The sequence below is a fragment of the Lampetra fluviatilis genome, unplaced genomic scaffold (assembly GCF_964198595.1).
Source record: "Lampetra fluviatilis unplaced genomic scaffold, kcLamFluv1.1 SCAFFOLD_775, whole genome shotgun sequence".
Taxonomy (NCBI): Eukaryota; Metazoa; Chordata; class Hyperoartia; order Petromyzontiformes; family Petromyzontidae; genus Lampetra; species Lampetra fluviatilis.
Window position 1 is genome coordinate 1 of NW_027621052.1, and position 18,924 is coordinate 18,924.

General features: G+C 50.6%; 10 protein-coding genes across 10 annotated transcripts; all 10 read left to right on the forward strand.

Moving 5' to 3' along the window:
* The first annotated feature begins 6 nt into the window (after positions 1–6).
* Positions 7–6,679, forward strand: LOC144954706 (histone H2A). Its single transcript, XM_078885143.1, has 2 exons — positions 7–85; positions 6,264–6,679. The coding sequence occupies exon 2, from the start codon at positions 6,292–6,294 to the stop codon at positions 6,670–6,672; it is 381 nt and encodes a 126-aa protein (XP_078741269.1). The 5' UTR covers positions 7–85; positions 6,264–6,291; the 3' UTR covers positions 6,673–6,679.
* LOC144954707 (histone H4) lies at positions 2,678–3,031 on the forward strand. Its single transcript, XM_078885144.1, has one exon. It carries the CDS (start codon positions 2,720–2,722, stop codon positions 3,029–3,031), a length of 312 nt encoding a protein of 103 aa, XP_078741270.1. The 5' UTR covers positions 2,678–2,719.
* On the forward strand, positions 3,744–4,150 carry LOC144954704 (histone H2B type 3-B). Its single transcript, XM_078885141.1, has one exon. It carries the CDS (start codon positions 3,744–3,746, stop codon positions 4,143–4,145), a length of 402 nt encoding a protein of 133 aa, XP_078741267.1. The 3' UTR covers positions 4,146–4,150.
* Positions 4,954–5,570, forward strand: LOC144954702 (histone H3). The gene has a single exon (XM_078885139.1). It carries the CDS (start codon positions 4,989–4,991, stop codon positions 5,397–5,399), a length of 411 nt encoding a protein of 136 aa, XP_078741265.1. The 5' UTR covers positions 4,954–4,988; the 3' UTR covers positions 5,400–5,570.
* A 2,193-nt stretch (positions 6,680–8,872) lies between the features above and the next one.
* LOC144954701 (histone H1.2-like) lies at positions 8,873–9,676 on the forward strand. The gene has a single exon (XM_078885137.1). The coding sequence runs from the start codon at positions 8,914–8,916 to the stop codon at positions 9,574–9,576; it is 663 nt and encodes a 220-aa protein (XP_078741263.1). The 5' UTR covers positions 8,873–8,913; the 3' UTR covers positions 9,577–9,676.
* A 979-nt stretch (positions 9,677–10,655) lies between these two features.
* On the forward strand, positions 10,656–10,977 carry LOC144954708 (histone H4). Its single transcript, XM_078885146.1, has one exon. The coding sequence runs from the start codon at positions 10,666–10,668 to the stop codon at positions 10,975–10,977; it is 312 nt and encodes a 103-aa protein (XP_078741272.1). The 5' UTR covers positions 10,656–10,665.
* Positions 10,978–11,689: 712 nt separating this feature from the next.
* LOC144954705 (histone H2B type 3-B) lies at positions 11,690–12,091 on the forward strand. The gene has a single exon (XM_078885142.1). It carries the CDS (start codon positions 11,690–11,692, stop codon positions 12,089–12,091), a length of 402 nt encoding a protein of 133 aa, XP_078741268.1.
* An 808-nt stretch (positions 12,092–12,899) lies between these two features.
* LOC144954703 (histone H3) lies at positions 12,900–13,516 on the forward strand. Its single transcript, XM_078885140.1, has one exon. It carries the CDS (start codon positions 12,935–12,937, stop codon positions 13,343–13,345), a length of 411 nt encoding a protein of 136 aa, XP_078741266.1. The 5' UTR covers positions 12,900–12,934; the 3' UTR covers positions 13,346–13,516.
* A 706-nt stretch (positions 13,517–14,222) lies between these two features.
* Positions 14,223–14,625, forward strand: LOC144954709 (histone H2A). Its single transcript, XM_078885147.1, has one exon. The coding sequence runs from the start codon at positions 14,238–14,240 to the stop codon at positions 14,616–14,618; it is 381 nt and encodes a 126-aa protein (XP_078741273.1). The 5' UTR covers positions 14,223–14,237; the 3' UTR covers positions 14,619–14,625.
* A 2,217-nt stretch (positions 14,626–16,842) lies between these two features.
* On the forward strand, positions 16,843–17,618 carry LOC144954700 (histone H1-like). Its single transcript, XM_078885136.1, has one exon. The coding sequence runs from the start codon at positions 16,856–16,858 to the stop codon at positions 17,516–17,518; it is 663 nt and encodes a 220-aa protein (XP_078741262.1). The 5' UTR covers positions 16,843–16,855; the 3' UTR covers positions 17,519–17,618.
* Positions 17,619–18,924: the final 1,306 nt, after the last annotated feature.

Consider the following 18,924-nt stretch of genomic DNA (forward strand, 5'->3'; position numbering starts at 1 on the left):
TCAGCGACGAAGGAGTCATCGGGCGAGCCGCTAGATTGTCTGCAGGACGATCTGAGCGCCGCAAGGTCACCAAGGACTACAGACGGTATCGTGTTGCGCGCCTTACAACACCTCAGAGCGGAGGGTAGGATCCGTAGGAGAGGGTTAGTTCGGGGTAAGGACGAGTAGGAAAGCGGTTTAGCAGAGAGCGCAGCATAGAATAGGGCTACACGGCACCAGAGTGTGGGTTAGAAGCGCCTTGCTGTCCCGCACACACACACGGGTGGCTCGGTTGGTTAGCAAGGGCTAATAAAATCTCGAGCGTAGTAACAAAACCGTGTTGTTGGGTGTTTTTGGAACGTGGTATTAGCGTGCACTGCATTCGCGAGTGTGTGGTCGTTGTACGCATAAAGGCCGTGGTCTCTGTACGATTGTGCGGGTACGGAGGTGTGTGCGTTAACGCCCGGGGAGAGCACTTTTGGTGTGTTGGCGTGACTACGCAGCCGTGTGAGAGGAGAATCGTCCTTGTACGATATTTGTGTTGACGTGCACGCGCGAGTGGGGGAGGGGACGAGTCGTCGTGTCGGCGTGTGCCCCGCTTGCGTGCGCTCGTTACTTGCGTAAGCTCTCGGCGTGCGTAATCGGCGTGCCCAAGGTGCGCGATCGTAACGTGGGCGGCCAGCGCAGCGCAGAGCGGCGCAGGAGTGGGTATCGCGTGTGGAGCTGTACGCGTGTGTGCGCGCACGTTCACGACGTGTGTAACACAGGTGCGCGATCCTAACGTGAGTGGGCAGGGTTGGGTGAGTGCCGTGCAGAGCTGTGTGTGGGTGTGCGCGTGCGTGGTTATCCATGCCTGCTACGCGGACCCGCGGTGGAGGGGAATCCTCGGGTGACGGCTCCCACACCCTGGGTGAGGAGCCTAGCGGCGGTTCGCTTAGCAGCGGGGGGGCGATTGATGATGTTAGTCCGGCCGTTAGTATTATCGAGGGAGGGATCTCGGGGGCTAGCGACCCCCACAAAAGCGGTTTAGCAGAGAGCGCAGCATAGAATAGGGCTACACGGCACCAGAGTGTGGGTTAGAAGCGCCTTGCTGTCCCGCACACACACACGGGTGGCTCGGTTGGTTAGCAAGGGCTAATAAAATCTCGAGCGTAGTAACAAAACCGTGTTGTTGGGTGTTTTTGGAACGTGGTATTAGCGTGCACTGCATTCGCGAGTGTGTGGTCGTTGTACGCATAAAGGCCGTGGTCTCTGTACGATTGTGCGGGTACGGAGGTGTGTGCGTTAACGCCCGGGGAGAGCACTTTTGGTGTGTTGGCGTGACTACGCAGCCGTGTGAGAGGAGAATCGTCCTTGTACGATATTTGTGTTGACGTGCACGCGCGAGTGGGGGAGGGGACGAGTCGTCGTGTCGGCGTGTGCCCCGCTTGCGTGCGCTCGTTACTTGCGTAAGCTCTCGGCGTGCGTAATCGGCGTGCCCAAGGTGCGCGATCGTGACGTGGGCGGCCAGCGCGGCGCAGAGCGGCGCAGGAGTGGGTATCGCGTGTGGAGCTGTATGCGTGTGTGCGCGCACGTTCACGACGTGTGTAACACAGGTGCGCGATCCTAACGTGAGTGGTCAGGGTTGGGTGAGTGCCGTGCAGAGCTGTGTGTGGGCGTGCGTACGTTCGCTCCGTGTGGGTTGCAGGCGCGCGATTAGGACAGGGAGGTATCGTAGTAGGGAGGGGCAGAATACTACTCGGTAATTAGCCATGCCGGCTACGCGGACCCGCGGGGGAGGGGAATCCTCGGGCGATGGTTCCCACGCCACGGGTGAGGAACCTAGCAGCGGGGGGGCGATTGATGATGCTAGCCCGGCCGTTAGCATTATCGAGGGAGGGATCTCGGGGGCTAGCGACCCCCACAAGTGCCGTGCAGAGCTGTGTGTGGGTGTGCGCGTACGTGGTTAACTATGCCTGCTACGCGGACCCGCGGTGGAGGAGAATCCTCGGGTGACGGCTCCCACACCATGGGTGAGGAGCTTAGCGGCGGTTCGCTTAGCAGCGGGGGGGCGATTGATGATGTTAGTCCGGCCGTTAGTATTATCGAGGGAGGGATCTCGGGGGCTAGCGACCCCCACAATGTTACTGGTGCCAAATATGGAATTTAGTCTAAAAAGGTATTGATTCCAGACAGCTTTACTCAATTTGCCTTAATTCGCTCGTTCTCGCCTTTTCACTTTGTTTTGTAAACATTGCGGTGCACCATCTAAACTTCTCTATTAAAATTAATTTCTATACGTAAATATCGCATTGTTTGCAATGTCTTTCTTACTTTGGGAGAACTAGTTGGTGACGTTCACTCAACTATTGTGTTGGAAGCCGTTTAGCTTCACACGATTATAAAGTTAGTTCATCTTGTTCACTTGAAAACAAGACCTTACACCGATTATTCACTCCACGTGCAATCTTGCAACAGATCGCGTTCCTCTCGCGTTCGCTGCGGGTGTGCCAATATCATTACAGAGTGCTTCGAAGAAGGGTCATTGCCCAAAACGTCGCATATTATACATGTCAAGGAAGTGTTATTGACGACAGTGGAGGGTTTTCTTCGTCACAGAGGTTAAAGGTCTAAGGTTTAAGGCGGAGCCATCGCGGAGGGCAGGGGTGGTCGGTGACGTCACCACGCTTCGGGTATAAAGGCGGCTGCTGCTGCAAGCTGAGCGCGCAGTCTCTCGCGAGCTTTGTCAGAAGTAGTCGGAATGTCTGGACGCGGTAAAGGCGGTAAGGGGCTCGGCAAGGGAGGCGCAAAACGCCATCGCAAGGTGCTGCGCGACAACATCCAGGGCATCACCAAGCCCGCCATCCGCCGCCTCGCTCGCCGCGGCGGTGTGAAGCGCATCTCGGGCCTCATCTACGAGGAGACCCGCGGCGTCCTGAAGGTCTTCCTTGAGAACGTCATCCGCGACGCCGTCACCTACACGGAGCACGCCAAGCGCAAGACCGTCACCGCCATGGACGTGGTCTACGCCCTCAAGCGCCAGGGCCGCACTCTCTACGGCTTCGGAGGCTGAGCGCCCATCTCTCGCACACTAAGCCAACCCAAAGGCTCTTTTCAGAGCCACCCACCTCTTCGAAACTGCTTGCGCCAGTGTTGCCAAATACTTTCTAAATGGAGCACATGTCCTGGGTTGTTGCGCGCCAATTCCTCGTGAGCGTGGTGGACGTTTGCTTGTTGAGTTGGCGAATCTTCATCTGCTTGCACATGCATGAAAGAAATCAAGGTATTCGCGACACGTCACATTTAACAAGGCGTGATTCTTGAACGCGTTAATACAGTACCCATTTCTGGTATTTCACCGAGCGCTTGTATTTTTCCAAATTGCGTTCATAAAACGCCCGTGCGCCGTATTAGACGAGTGGTGAAACAATCCCTCGTAAGAAACAAAAAAACCCACGCTCAAAACACAATATACTGTATTGGGTATTCTCGTCATCCTTTTTAAAACAAAGGCAATGCCATGGCTGCAATTCACTAATATACATGTTTGGACATTACATTGTGTTATATTTGCAGTAAAAATCGATATTAAAGTGAACATCGCGTCCGCGTTTCTCATTGGACGCTGATGGAGAGGGATGGTACTAAAAGAGCCACTCAGCAGCGCCGCGCACTACGATCCTCTGATTTGCATCTCGCCTCCTATAAAAGGAGCTCAACGCGCGACCGACATCCACATTCGCTTCCCGTCTGTTCTGACCTGAAGCTGCCTACAACGCGTCGACATGCCCGATCCTCCCGCATCAAAGAGCGCTGGACCGGCCAAGGTTCCTGCTCCCAAGAAGGGCTCCAAGAAGGCTGTGACCAAGGCTACGCGCAAGGATGGCAAGAAGCGACGCCACCGCAGGAAGGAGAGCTACGCCATTTACATCTACAAGGTGATGAAGCAGGTGCACCCCGATACCGGCATCTCGTCCAAGGCAATGAGCATCATGAACTCGTTCGTCAACGACATCTTCGAGCGCATCGCTTCCGAGGCGTCCCGCCTGGCGCACTACAACAAGCGCTCCACCATCACTTCTCGGGAGATCCAGACCGCAGTGCGACTGCTGCTCCCCGGCGAGCTGGCCAAGCACGCCGTGTCGGAGGGCACCAAGGCCGTCACCAAGTACACAAGCTCCAAGTGAAGCCTCGACTCCACCATTAATTACAAAGGCTCTTTTCAGAGCCACCCACCTCAACGAACCTGCTTGTACCAGTCCTAGCAGGAGTACAAAACGAAACTTCCAACAAAGCCCCGGTTCACGCGGGGACATTGTTCGCTCATTGAGTGAAGTGGAGAGATCGAACGCATTTTAACATGTTTCCACGTGAATAAAAGCGATAACAATATTCATGGCACATCATATTCACCAGCAGGCATTTCTTGGACTTGTTTGTCCATTGATTTCATCTGCAGCCCATTCAGATATTACATTGGATGTTTGGCGCCAAAACCTTGCAATGCAATATATTTAATTCGTGGTTGTATTTTCGGGCAGGAACTAACATTTTGCACGTGTACATATATGTAAAAGTAAGCGCCTAGCATGGATGACTCGTGCAGTATAATTGATCATCATCTCAATGCCAAGAGAATATATATCTATTCCTGTGATCACCTCTTTCCGACATTTTTACGTATTACTGTTTCCAATGAAGTGCAGTTTCTTAACACTTTATTTAGATCATGCAGAGCACTGTAAAGTTGTTTTCGGAAAGGTGTTTGCTTGAGAAAATAACATCCGTTAAAGACATCGACGGCGCTCAAAGGGTACTACTGCATCGTGATGCGGCATTCTGAAATGATCCAAACTGTGAACATTTTGTTGATTAAGAAGAGTTGACGACTCGAGATCATTGCACGCTGCCAACCAATCAGCACGCTCCCCTTCTTCGCACGTCACGACTCCGCTGACCAGTGAGCGCGCGCTCTGGGCTACATAAGCCGCCTTCTCCCCGCCTGTGAGAATCTTTGCCCTCACCAAGCCATGGCTCGCACCAAGCAGACGGCTCGCAAGTCCACGGGCGGCAAGGCCCCCCGCAAGCAACTCGCCACCAAGGCGGCCCGAAAGAGCGCTCCGGCCACGGGCGGCGTCAAGAAGCCTCACCGCTACAGGCCCGGCACCGTCGCTCTGCGCGAGATCCGCCGCTACCAGAAGTCCACCGAGCTGCTCATCCGCAAACTGCCCTTCCAGCGCCTCGTCAGGGAGATCGCGCAGGACTTCAAGACCGACCTGCGCTTCCAGAGCTCCGCTGTCATGGCTCTGCAGGAGGCCAGCGAAGCGTACCTTGTCGCGCTCTTCGAGGACACCAACCTGTGCGCCATCCACGCCAAGCGCGTCACCATCATGCCCAAGGACATTCAGCTCGCCCGCCGCATTCGTGGCGAGCGCGCTTGAACGCCCAGCTCGGCCCTCAAAGCACAACACAAAGGCTCTTTTCAGAGCCACCACTTACTCATGAAAACGCTTCCATGTGTCCTTCAAAGTTCGGGTGCCGGAAACCTTCGTTTGCTGGTCACGGCTCTCACGAGTCGTCAGGCGTAAGCGACAATGAAGTTCATTTTCTATACCCCGCCGCTCATATTTTTCAACATCACACGTTGGTGTCGTATATAAGCGTTGGGAAACCATGTTTACATAATGTACAACAAAAGGGTTATTTTGGTTAAATATATTAACTATTAAACCCAAAGATATTGGTTTATGTTGTTTCAAGCCAGAGCTGATAAGAAGTTCACATTTTGCAAACTAAGAGACTGAATTATTCACGCACATATATTTTTAGGCATTGCCCGAACAGGCGGTTAAAGGAAAATATATATACACCGTATAGGCACGTGGGCGATCAAGCACGAGCTCAAGGCTATCACAATGATTTCTTATAACCAATGCGGTCCCTCAAAATGATGATTATAATCAATAATACATTGATATTTGCGGAATCCGCTTATAAGTTTGACTTGCCAGCACGTGCCCATAAATTAACTCTATCATGCTTAAAACTTGAACCTATTAAGTACGTGTATCGCATTGTTTCATTCATAAGATGCGTGTCCGCATTAAAATATATATGGATACAAATAATTAAAGTCAACATCGAATCCTCGCGTCCCGGCTTTTCATTGGTGGCTCAAGGAGAGGGCGGGACTCGACCGAGAGGAGCCAATCAGCAGCGGCGCGCTCTACGATCCTCGTCTCCGCTATAAAAGCCGCTCCGGTGGTGCGTGTCAACGTCACAAATCGTTCGTACTTTGTCTCCAGTGCTTTTTGCATCCTAGGTCCCTTAACAATGTCTGGACGCGGCAAGACCGGTGGCAAGTCTCGCGCCAAGGCAAAGTCCCGCTCTTCCCGCGCCGGCCTGCAGTTCCCCGTGGGTCGCGTTCACAGGCTGCTCCGCAAGGGCAATTACGCCCAGCGGGTCGGCGCTGGAGCACCCGTCTACCTGGCCGCCGTGCTCGAGTACCTTTCTGCCGAGATCCTCGAGCTGGCTGGCAATGCCGCCCGCGACAACAAGAAGACGAGGATCATCCCCCGACACCTGCAGCTCGCCGTGCGAAACGACGAGGAGCTCAACAAGCTCATGGGCGGCGTGACTATCGCCCAGGGCGGTGTGCTGCCCAACATCCAGGCCGTGCTGCTGCCCAAGAAGACCTCTCAGGCAAAGAAGTGAACGCGCCGCCGCCTCTACCACCACAACAACGGCTCTTTTCAGAGCCACCCACTTACTTGCAAAGAGCTCGGACAGTCGTACACAGGAGTTTTGTTATACTGGTAGGAACGAAGTGGACCAGACCACCAATAGATTAATGTGTCCGTCCGTCAACATCGCCCCCTACTGCAAACATTTGGCATGACCCTACGAAAACCTTGACTCAGTGACGCTATCCTGGCTAAACAAGTGTAACATTCCCTTATAATTCCCTCAGCTTTTAATTAAAACATTTAAATTAATGAGGCTTTCCTGGCTAAACACGTGTAACATTCCCTAATAATTCCCTGAGATAGCTTTTAATTAAAACTTTGAAATTAAATAAAACAACTAACAGCGCCCTAATAATTCCCTGAGATAGCTTTTAATTAAAACTTTGAAATTAAAAAAAAACTCACAGCGCCCTAAAGCCTACAGCTAGGCCTAAAGCCTAGAACTAGGCCTGAAACTCTCCATTCGTGTCGTACCCCCGCGTGTGTGAAAGGGAGTTATGTTTAACAATGTTACATTCCCTCATGTTTTTAAATAGAAACATTTAAATTTAAAGCTTTTACATGAATCATTAAATCATTTAAATTAAAAATTAACTCACAGCGCCCTAAAGCATACAGCTAGGCCTAAAGCCTAGAACTAGGCCTCAATCTCTCCCTTCGTATCGTCCGATTAGGTGTAGCAACATCGCCCCCTACTGCAAACACTTGGCAGGACCCTACAAAAACCTTTTGACTCAGTGGGGCTTTCCTGGCTTAACAAGTGTAATTAATGAGGCTTTATGTTTATATTATTTGGTTATTCGTTCCTACCAGCCCACCCCGCAGGGTCCTGTTTAATAAGGACACCGTCGTCGAGTTGCCCTCGTCCCAAATTGCTCGCAATTAAACGAATGCTCTGCTCATTCCAGATACCCTTTATGTCTAATTTAGGAACGGTATTTGAGCAGCATTCCAACATTGCATCAATCATGGAACATGGTTTAGAATAAATTGGGATGCCTATTGGAAGAAAGAATCGTGTTTATTAAAGAATAAAACTCGCTCTTTTTGAGCGGTCAGAAAAGGGATCAAATGAGCACATCAGCTCAGGGTTGTGGCCGGTGTTAGCTGATAGTAAGCAAAAAAGTACTGGTAAACGCTGGGGATGTCAACACTCGGTAAAGTATAATATTACTTGTCAAATAAGATGGTACAAATATGTGTAGTTAAATATTTTTTACATGGTTAATAACATCTTTCCAATGATTACTCATTCGTGTTACTTAGTGCAGTAAATACGTGTTACTTATTGCAGTAAAAACAACCCATCGGATGAACCATCCTGCGCTCCTAGAATATCAACTCTGTCGGTGCATTAAACGTAAGATTATATATTTTCTTTAAACATTCGACTGCAGAGTCACTTGAGTTGAATTTGAGTGGTGATGATTGTGCACCGTGCCTCGATCTTGTTCAAGGCGCGCGACCCTTCTGCAGTGCGTGAGCTACTCACCTCTTGCCACGTAAAATGTTAAACTTTCTATTTAATGTCGGTTAATTTTGAGTAAATTTCTTCAGTTTGTTGTCCATCTGAAAATCCATATATTTATTCATTTCAAAGTTCGATTAAAACGTCCAGTTAAAAGTTCGGTGACAAGGGACTGTTGACATGGCGCGCAGTCCTCACCATAGCGCGAGAGGAGAAATCGAGAGCGCGCGAGGCAAAACTTAAATAGAAAATATTTCGTTGGAATTAAATATGAGTAGTCTGTTGAAGCATCTTGTCTTGCAAAAAATTCCAGTGCGTTTTAAATAGTGTTCATCAGTAACACTTTTGAAAACCGACAATCGTCATAGCATGCCCTGACCGAACAATGTCTCCCAAATGTTGGTTGTTCACTTGTTTTGAATTATAATTTATATCGTGAGCATTGTCGTATATTGCATAAGTAACGTACATTAAAGAAGTGATCTTCGTGATAATGTATCAACTAGATGCATGTAAGTATGAACGTTACGGGAGTAATCGAGCCCAAAGGCAGGCGTGATAAACACAGTGAGTATGGTGGCAACTCCCTCACCAGAGCTGAGTTCTGGATGATCTCAGCGACGTCCGCATTCAGTACGCCGCTTCTATAATAACCTCGGGCCTGGAGAACACTCGTTTCGAATTCGTGAGAGCGCTGATTTCGATTTCAAAGAGGCGAGGCGATAAAAGCGACGTCTTGAGATGGCGGAAACTGCTCCTGCTCAACCACCAGCTGCGGCTACTTCAGCGCCTAAAAGCCCCAAGAAGAAGCGCGCCGCTCCAAAGGCCAAGAAGGTCGGCCCCAGCGTGTCCGAGCTCATCCTCAAGGCTCTGGCCAGCAGCAAGGAGAGGAACGGCGTGTCTCTTCCTGCGCTCAAAAAGTCGCTTGCTGCCGGAGGATACGACGTGGAGAAGAACAATGCCCGCGTGAAGTTGGCCATCAAGAAGCTCGTGGCCAAAGACGCCGTGGCGCAAGTGAAGGGCAGCGGCGCGTCTGGCTCTTTCAAACTCAACAAGGAAAAGGCTGCCGCAAAGGCGAAGCCCAAGTCGTCAACGGCAAAGCCCGCAGCTAAAAAGCCCGCGGCAGCCAAGAAGGTGAAGAAGCCCGCGGCAGCCAAGAAGACCGCGCCCAAGAAGTCTCCCAAGAAAGCAAAGAAGCCCGCGGCTGCCAAGGCGGCCAAGAGCCCCAAAAAGGTGAAGTTGGCTGTTAAGCCCAAGAAGGCGGCGAAGAGCCCAGCCAAGCCCAAGGCTGCGAAGCCCAAGGTCGCTAAGCCCAAGACCGTCAAGGCCAAGGCCGCCAAACCCAAGGTGGCCAAGCCCAAGAAGGCCGCGGCCAAGCCCAAGAAGACTGCGCCAAAGAAGTGAATCCGATCGGACGACGCTCGATTCACTCCACCTCAACGGCTCTTTTCAGAGCCACCCACTTAGTTAAAAAAGTGAACCAGATGCTGCTGCGCTTCCATTAGTTCATCGGTAACACATGACAGTGTATTACGTTGCTGTTGAATGCGTGCCATATTCTGTAAGTCAAACCCATTTACGGCGTGGCGATGGTTGCTCGCCTTGCCTCGGCCCTGATCAAGGAGCTCGACGCTTGGTGCAGTTCAATCGTGAGGATTTGTGTAGATTGGATAAGTTACGTACATTCGCCAAATTAACTATAACATTTTACCCACTCGATGTGTTTTAAGCATTGATGTGATGGGAGTAATCGAGCCCGAAAGCAGGGATCACAAACACAGGCGAGGCGGGTGGCAGCTCCCTCACTCGAACGGAGTGCAGAGTAATCTCAGCGACGTCCGAATTATGTGTTGCACCTCTTCATTCCGTCATCATGTTACTGGTGCCAAATATGGAATTTAGTCTAAAAAGGTATTGATTCCAGACAGCTTTACTCAATTTGCCTTCATTCGCTCGTTCTCGCCTTTTCACTTTGTTTTGTAAACATTGCGGTGCACCATCTAAACTTCTCTATTAAAATTAATTTCTATACGTAAATATCGCATTGTTTGCAATGTCTTTCTTACTTTGGGAGAACTAGTTGGTGACGTTCACTCAACTATTGTGTTGGAAGCCGTTTAGCTTCACACGATTATAAAGTTAGTTCATCTTGTTCACTTGAAAACAAGACCTTACACCGATTATTCACTCCACGTGCAATCTTGCAACAGATCGCGTTCCTCTCGCGTTCGCTGCGGGTGTGCCAATATCATTACAGAGTGCTTCGAAGAAGGGTCATTGCCCAAAACGTCGCATATTATACATGTCAAGGAAGTGTTATTGACGACAGTGGAGGGTTTTCTTCGTCACAGAGGTTAAAGGTCTAAGGTTTAAGGCGGAGCCATCGCGGAGGGCAGGGGTGGTCGGTGACGTCACCACGCTTCGGGTATAAAGGCGGCTGCTGCGGCAAGTTGAGCGCGCAGTCTCTCGCGAGCTTTGTCAGAAGTAGTCGGAATGTCTGGACGCGGTAAAGGCGGTAAGGGGCTCGGCAAGGGAGGCGCAAAACGCCATCGCAAGGTGCTGCGCGACAACATCCAGGGCATCACCAAGCCCGCCATCCGCCGCCTCGCTCGCCGCGGCGGTGTGAAGCGCATCTCGGGCCTCATCTACGAGGAGACCCGCGGCGTCCTGAAGGTCTTCCTTGAGAACGTCATCCGCGACGCCGTCACCTACACGGAGCACGCCAAGCGCAAGACCGTCACCGCCATGGACGTGGTCTACGCCCTCAAGCGCCAGGGCCGCACTCTCTACGGCTTCGGAGGCTGAGCGCCCATCTCTCGCACACTAAGCCAACCCAAAGGCTCTTTTCAGAGCCACCCACCTCTTCGAAACTGCTTGCGCCAGTGTTGCCAAATACTTTCTAAATGGAGCACATGTCCTGGGTTGTTGCGCGCCAATTCCTCGTGAGCGTGGTGGACGTTTGCTTGTTGAGTTGGCGAATCTTCATCTGCTTGCACATGCATGAAAGAAATCAAGGTATTCGCGACACGTCACATTTAACAAGGCGTGATTCTTGAACGCGTTAATACAGTACCCATTTCTGGTATTTCACCGAGCGCTTGTATTTTTCCAAATTGCGTTCATAAAACGCCCGTGCGCCGTATTAGACGAGTGGTGAAACAATCCCTCGTAAGAAACAAAAAAACCCACGCTCAAAACACAATATACTGTATTGGGTATTCTCGTCATCCTTTTTAAAACAAAGGCAATGCCATGGCTGCAATTCACTAATATACATGTTTGGACATTACATTGTGTTATATTTGCAGTAAAAATCGATATTAAAGTGAACATCGCGTCCGCGTTTCTCATTGGACGCTGATGGAGAGGGATGGTACTAAAAGAGCCACTCAGCAGCGCCGCGCACTACGATCCTCTGATTTGCATCTCGCCTCCTATAAAAGGAGCTCAACGCGCGACCGACATCCACATTCGCTTCCCGTCTGTTCTGACCTGAAGCTGCCTACAACGCGTCGACATGCCCGATCCTCCCGCATCAAAGAGCGCTGGGCCGGCCAAGGTTCCTGCTCCCAAGAAGGGCTCCAAGAAGGCTGTGACCAAGGCTACGCGCAAGGATGGCAAGAAGCGACGCCACCGCAGGAAGGAGAGCTACGCCATTTACATCTACAAGGTGATGAAGCAGGTGCACCCCGATACCGGCATCTCGTCCAAGGCAATGAGCATCATGAACTCGTTCGTCAACGACATCTTCGAGCGCATCGCTTCCGAGGCGTCCCGCCTGGCGCACTACAACAAGCGCTCCACCATCACTTCTCGGGAGATCCAGACCGCAGTGCGACTGCTGCTCCCCGGCGAGCTGGCCAAGCACGCCGTGTCGGAGGGCACCAAGGCCGTCACCAAGTACACAAGCTCCAAGTGAAGCCTCGACTCCACCATTAATTACAAAGGCTCTTTTCAGAGCCACCCACCTCAACGAACCTGCTTGTACCAGTCCTAGCAGGAGTACAAAACGAAACTTCCAACAAAGCCCCGGTTCACGCGGGGACATTGTTCGCTCATTGAGTGAAGTGGAGAGATCGAACGCATTTTAACATGTTTCCACGTGAATAAAAGCGATAACAATATTCATGGCACATCATATTCACCAGCAGGCATTTCTTGGACTTGTTTGTCCATTGATTTCATCTGCAGCCCATTCAGATATTACATTGGATGTTTGGCGCCAAAACCTTGCAATGCAATATATTTAATTCGTGGTTGTATTTTCGGGCAGGAACTAACATTTTGCACGTGTACATATATGTAAAAGTAAGCGCCTAGCATGGATGACTCGTGCAGTATAATTGATCATCATCTCAATGCCAAGAGAATATATATCTATTCCTGTGATCACCTCTTTCCGACATTTTTACGTATTACTGTTTCCAATGAAGTGCAGTTTCTTGACACTTTATTTAGATCATGCAGAGCACTGTAAAGTTGTTTTCGGAAAGGTGTTTGCTTGAGAAAATAACATCCGTTAAAGACATCGACGGCGCTCAAAGGGTACTACTGCATCGTGATGCGGCATTCTGAAATGATCCAAACTGTGAACATTTTGTTGATTAAGAAGAGTTGACGACTCGAGATCATTGCACGCTGCCAACCAATCAGCACGCTCCCCTTCTTCGCACGTCACGACTCCGCTGACCAGTGAGCGCGCGCTCTGGGCTACATAAGCCGCCTTCTCCCCGCCTGTGAGAATCTTTGCCCTCACCAAGCCATGGCTCGCACCAAGCAGACGGCTCGCAAGTCCACGGGCGGCAAGGCCCCCCGCAAGCAACTCGCCACCAAGGCGGCCCGAAAGAGCGCTCCGGCCACGGGCGGCGTCAAGAAGCCTCACCGCTACAGGCCCGGCACCGTCGCTCTGCGCGAGATCCGCCGCTACCAGAAGTCCACCGAGCTGCTCATCCGCAAACTGCCCTTCCAGCGCCTCGTCAGGGAGATCGCGCAGGACTTCAAGACCGACCTGCGCTTCCAGAGCTCCGCTGTCATGGCTCTGCAGGAGGCCAGCGAAGCGTACCTTGTCGCGCTCTTCGAGGACACCAACCTGTGCGCCATCCACGCCAAGCGCGTCACCATCATGCCCAAGGACATTCAGCTCGCCCGCCGCATTCGTGGCGAGCGCGCTTGAACGCCCAGCTCGGCCCTCAAAGCACAACACAAAGGCTCTTTTCAGAGCCACCACTTACTCATGAAAACGCTTCCATGTGTCCTTCAAAGTTCGGGTGCCGGAAACCTTCGTTTGCTGGTCACGGCTCTCACGAGTCGTCAGGCGTAAGCGACAATGAAGTTCATTTTCTATACCCCGCCGCTCATATTTTTCAACATCACACGTTGGTGTCGTATATAAGCGTTGGGAAACCATGTTTACATAATGTACAACAAAAGGGTTATTTTGGTTAAATATATTAACTATTAAACCCAAAGATATTGGTTTATGTTGTTTCAAGCCAGAGCTGATAAGAAGTTCACATTTTGCAAACTAAGAGACTGAATTATTCACGCACATATATTTTTAGGCATTGCCCGAACAGGCGGTTAAAGGAAAATATATATACACCGTATAGGCACGTGGGCGATCAAGCACGAGCTCAAGGCTATCACAATGATTTCTTATAACCAATGCGGTCCCTCAAAATGATGATTATAATCAATAATACATTGATATTTGCGGAATCCGCTTATAAGTTTGACTTGCCAGCACGTGCCCATAAATTAACTCTATCATGCTTAAAACTTGAACCTATTAAGTACGTGTATCGCATTGTTTCATTCATAAGATGCGTGTCCGCATTAAAATATATATGGATACAAATAATTAAAGTCAACATCGAATCCTCGCGTCCCGGCTTTTCATTGGTGGCTCAAGGAGAGGGCGGGACTCGACCGAGAGGAGCCAATCAGCAGCGGCGCGCTCTACGATCCTCGTCTCCGCTATAAAAGCCGCTCCGGTGGTGCGTGTCAACGTCACAAATCGTTCGTACTTTGTCTCCAGTGCTTTTTGCATCCTAGGTCCCTTAACAATGTCTGGACGCGGCAAGACCGGTGGCAAGTCTCGCGCCAAGGCAAAGTCCCGCTCTTCCCGCGCCGGCCTGCAGTTCCCCGTGGGTCGCGTTCACAGGCTGCTCCGCAAGGGCAATTACGCCCAGCGGGTCGGCGCTGGAGCACCCGTCTACCTGGCCGCCGTGCTCGAGTACCTTTCTGCCGAGATCCTCGAGCTGGCTGGCAATGCCGCCCGCGACAACAAGAAGACGAGGATCATCCCCCGACACCTGCAGCTCGCCGTGCGAAACGACGAGGAGCTCAACAAGCTCATGGGCGGCGTGACTATCGCCCAGGGCGGTGTGCTGCCCAACATCCAGGCCGTGCTGCTGCCCAAGAAGACCTCTCAGGCAAAGAAGTGAACGCGCCGCCGCCTCTACCACCACAACAACGGCTCTTTTCAGAGCCACCCACTTACTTGCAAAGAGCTCGGACAGTCGTACACAGGAGTTTTGTTATACTGGTAGGAACGAAGTGGACCAGACCACCAATAGATTAATGTGTCCGTCCGTCAACATCGCCCCCTACTGCAAACATTTGGCATGACCCTACGAAAACCTTGACTCAGTGACGCTATCCTGGCTAAACAAGTGTAACATTCCCTTATAATTCCCTCAGCTTTTAATTAAAACATTTAAATTAATAAGGCTTAACTGGCTAAACACGTGTAACATTCCCTAATAATTCCCTGAGATAGCTTTTAATTAAAACTTTGAAATTAAATAAAACAACTAACAGCGCCCTAATAATTCCCTGAGATAGCTTTTAATTAAAACTTTGAAATTAAAAAAAAACTCACAGCGCCCTAAAGCCTACAGCTAGGCCTAAAGCCTAGAACCAGGCCTGAAACTCTCCATTCGTGTCGTACCCCCGCGTGTGTGAAAGGGAGTTATGTTTAACAATGTTACATTCCCTCATGTTTTTAAATAGAAACATTTAAATTTAAAGCTTTTACATGAATCATTAAATCATTTAAATTAAAAATTAACTCACAGCGCCCTAAAGCATACAGCTAGGCCTAAAGCCTAGAACTAGGCCTCAATCTCTCCCTTCGTATCGTCCGATTAGGTGTAGCAACATCGCCCCCTACTGCAAACACTTGGCAGGACCCTACAAAAACCTTTTGACTCAGTGGGGCTTTCCTGGCTTCACAAGTGTAATAATACATTATGTTTATATTATTTGGTTATTCGTTCCTACCAGCCCACCCCGCAGGGTCCTGTTTAATAAGGACACCGTCGTCGAGTTGCCCTCGTCCCAAATTGCTCGCAATTAAACGAATGCTCTGCTCATTCCAGATACCCTTTATGTCTAATTTAGGAACGGTATTTGAGCAGCATTCCAACATTGCATCAATCATGGAACATGGTTTAGAATAAATTGGGATGCCTATTGGAAGAAAGAATCGTGTTTATTAAAGAATAAAACTCGCTCTTTTTGAGCGGTCAGAAAAGGGATCAAATGAGCACATCAGCTCAGGGTTGTGGCCGGTGTTAGCTGATAGTAAGCAAAAAAGTACTGGTAAACGCTGGGGATGTCAACACTCGGTAAAGTATAATATTACTTGTCAAATAAGATGGTACAAATATGTGTAGTTAAATGTTTTTTACATGGTTAATAACATCTTTCCAATGATTACTCATTCGTGTTACTTAGTGCAGTAAATACGTGTTACTTATTGCAGTAAAAACAACCCATCGGATGAACCATCCTGCGCTCCTAGAATATCAACTCTGTCGGTGCATTAAACGTAAGATTATATATTTTCTTTAAACATTCGACTGCAGAGTCACTTGAGTTGAATTTGAGTGGTGATGATTGTGCACCGTGCCTCGATCTTGTTCAAGGCGCGCGACCCTTCTGCAGTGCGTGAGCTACTCACCTCTTGCCACGTAAAATGTTAAACTTTCTATTTAATGTCGGTTAATTTTGAGTAAATTTCTTCAGTTTGTTGTCCATCTGAAAATCCATATATTTATTCATTTCAAAGTTCGATTAAAACGTCCAGTTAAAAGTTCGGTGACAAGGGACTGTTGACATGGCGCGCAGTCCTCACCATAGCGCGAGAGGAGAAATCGAGAGCGCGCGAGGCAAAACTTAAATAGAAAATATTTCGTTGGAATTAAATATGAGTAGTCTGTTGAAGCATCTTGTCTTGCAAAAAATTCCAGTGCGTTTTAAATAGTGTTCATCAGTAACACTTTTGAAAACCGACAATCGTCATAGCATGCCCTGACCGAACAATGTCTCCCAAATGTTGGTTGTTCACTTGTTTTGAATTATAATTTATATCGTGAGCATTGTCGTATATTGCATAAGTAACGTACATTAAAGAAGTGATCTTCGTGATAATGTATCAACTAGATGCATGTAAGTATGAACGTTACGGGAGTAATCGAGCCCAAAGGCAGGCGTGATAAACACAGTGAGTATGGTGGCAACTCCCTCACCAGAGCTGAGTTCTGGATGATCTCAGCGACGTCCGCATTCAGTACGCCGCTTCTATAATAACCTCGGGCCTGGAGAACACTCGTTTCGAATTCGTGAGAGCGCTGATTTCGATTTCAAAGAGGCGAGGCAATAAAAGCGACGTCTTGAGATGGCGGAAACTGCTCCTGCTCAACCACCAGCTGCGGCTACTTCAGCGCCTAAAAGCCCCAAGAAGAAGCGCGCCGCTCCAAAGGCCAAGAAGGTCGGCCCCAGCGTGTCCGAGCTCATCCTCAAGGCTCTGGCCAGCAGCAAGGAGAGGAACGGCGTGTCTCTTCCTGCGCTCAAAAAGTCGCTTGCTGCCGGAGGATACGACGTGGAGAAGAACAATGCCCGCGTGAAGTTGGCCATCAAGAAGCTCGTGGCCAAAGACGCCGTGGCGCAAGTGAAGGGCAGCGGCGCGTCTGGCTCTTTCAAACTCAACACGGAAAAGGCTGCCGCAAAGGCGAAGCCCAAGTCGTCAACGGCAAAGCCCGCAGCTAAAAAGCCCGCGGCAGCCAAGAAGGTGAAGAAGCCCGCGGCAGCCAAGAAGACCGCGCCCAAGAAGTCTCCCAAGAAAGCAAAGAAGCCCGCGGCTGCCAAGGCGGCCAAGAGCCCCAAAAAGGTGAAGTTGGCTGTTAAGCCCAAGAAGGCGGCGAAGAGCCCAGCCAAGCCCAAGGCTGCGAAGCCCAAGGTCGCTAAGCCCAAGACCGTCAAGGCCAAGGCCGCCAAACCCAAGGTGGCCAAGCCCAAGAAGGCCGCGGCCAAGCCCAAGAAGACTGCGCCAAAGAAGTGAATCCGATCGGACGACGCTCGATTCACTCCACCTCAACGGCTCTTTTCAGAGCCACCCACTTAGTTAAAAAAGTGAACCAGATGCTGCTGCGCTTCCATTAGTTCATCGGTAACACATGACAGTGTATTACGTTGCTGTTGAATGCGTGCCATATTCTGTAAGTCAAACCCATTTACGGCGTGGCGATGGTTGCTCGCCTTGCATCGGCCCTGATCAAGGAGCTCGACGCTTGGTGCAGTTCAATCGTGAGGATTTGTGTAGATTGGATAAGTTACGTACATTCGCCAAATTAACTATAACATTTTACCCACTCGATGTGTTTTAAGCATTGATGTGATGGGAGTAATCGAGCCCGAAAGCAGGGATCACAAACACAGGCGAGGCGGGTGGCAGCTCCCTCACTCGAACGGAGTGCAGAGTAATCTCAGCGACGTCCGAATTATGTGTTGCACCTCTTCATTCCGTCATCATGTTGTGGTGCCACAGCGACGGGGCCGCTCGGCCGAGCCAGGGAGCCGCCCGGCTTCCACCGCCGCACTGCCCCCCATCACCCCCCCCACATAAACACGCACCCGCACCCACGTAGGGCCTCGTGGTCGGGTCACCTACCCTGAGTTTTCACCCGAGGGCCCCCTAGGGGGGTTACCCCACGGTTTCTCAGGGCCAGGGAATTGGACAGGACCCTTCCCAGGCCAGGTAACACTGCGGCGCCGTGGGCGGATTTGAGATCGCACGACCACGGCGAGCTCAGAGAGCCCCGCAGTTAGAAACGCATACCAACACAAACACGGGTCAGCAAGGCAGATAGCTGGGATCAGGACCCGGGACGACTGATTGGTCGAAAGTTCAAAGGCCGGCGGGATCGCAAAAGAGCGGGAAATCCTAGGCTCAGGATTGGTCGAGAGACCAAGGCGGTCGGGACGGGGGCGCCTAGCCTTTGATGTGAATAGTCTAAAAGAAAACGCAGGGGCAGTAGGGAGGTCTCTTCTTCTGGAGTTTGGACACGGGGTCAGCGACGAAGGAGTCATCGGGCGAGCCGCTAGATTGTCTGCAGGACGATCTGAGCGCCGCAAGGTCACCAAGGACTACAGACGGTATCGTGTTGCGCGCCTTACAACACCTCAGAGCGGAGAGTAGGATCCGTAGGAGAGGGTTAGTTCGGGGTAAGGACGAGTAGGAAAGCGGTTTAGCAGAGAGCGCAGCATAGAATAGGGCTACACGGCACCAGAGTGTGGGTTAGAAGCGCCTTGCTGGCCCGCACACGCACACGGGTGGCTCGGTTGGTTAGCAAGGGCTAATAAAATCTCGAGCGTAGTAACAAAACCGTGTTGTTGGGTGTTTTTGGAACGTGGTATTAGCGTGCACTGCATTCGCGAGTGTGTGGTCGTATGCATAAAGGCCGTGGT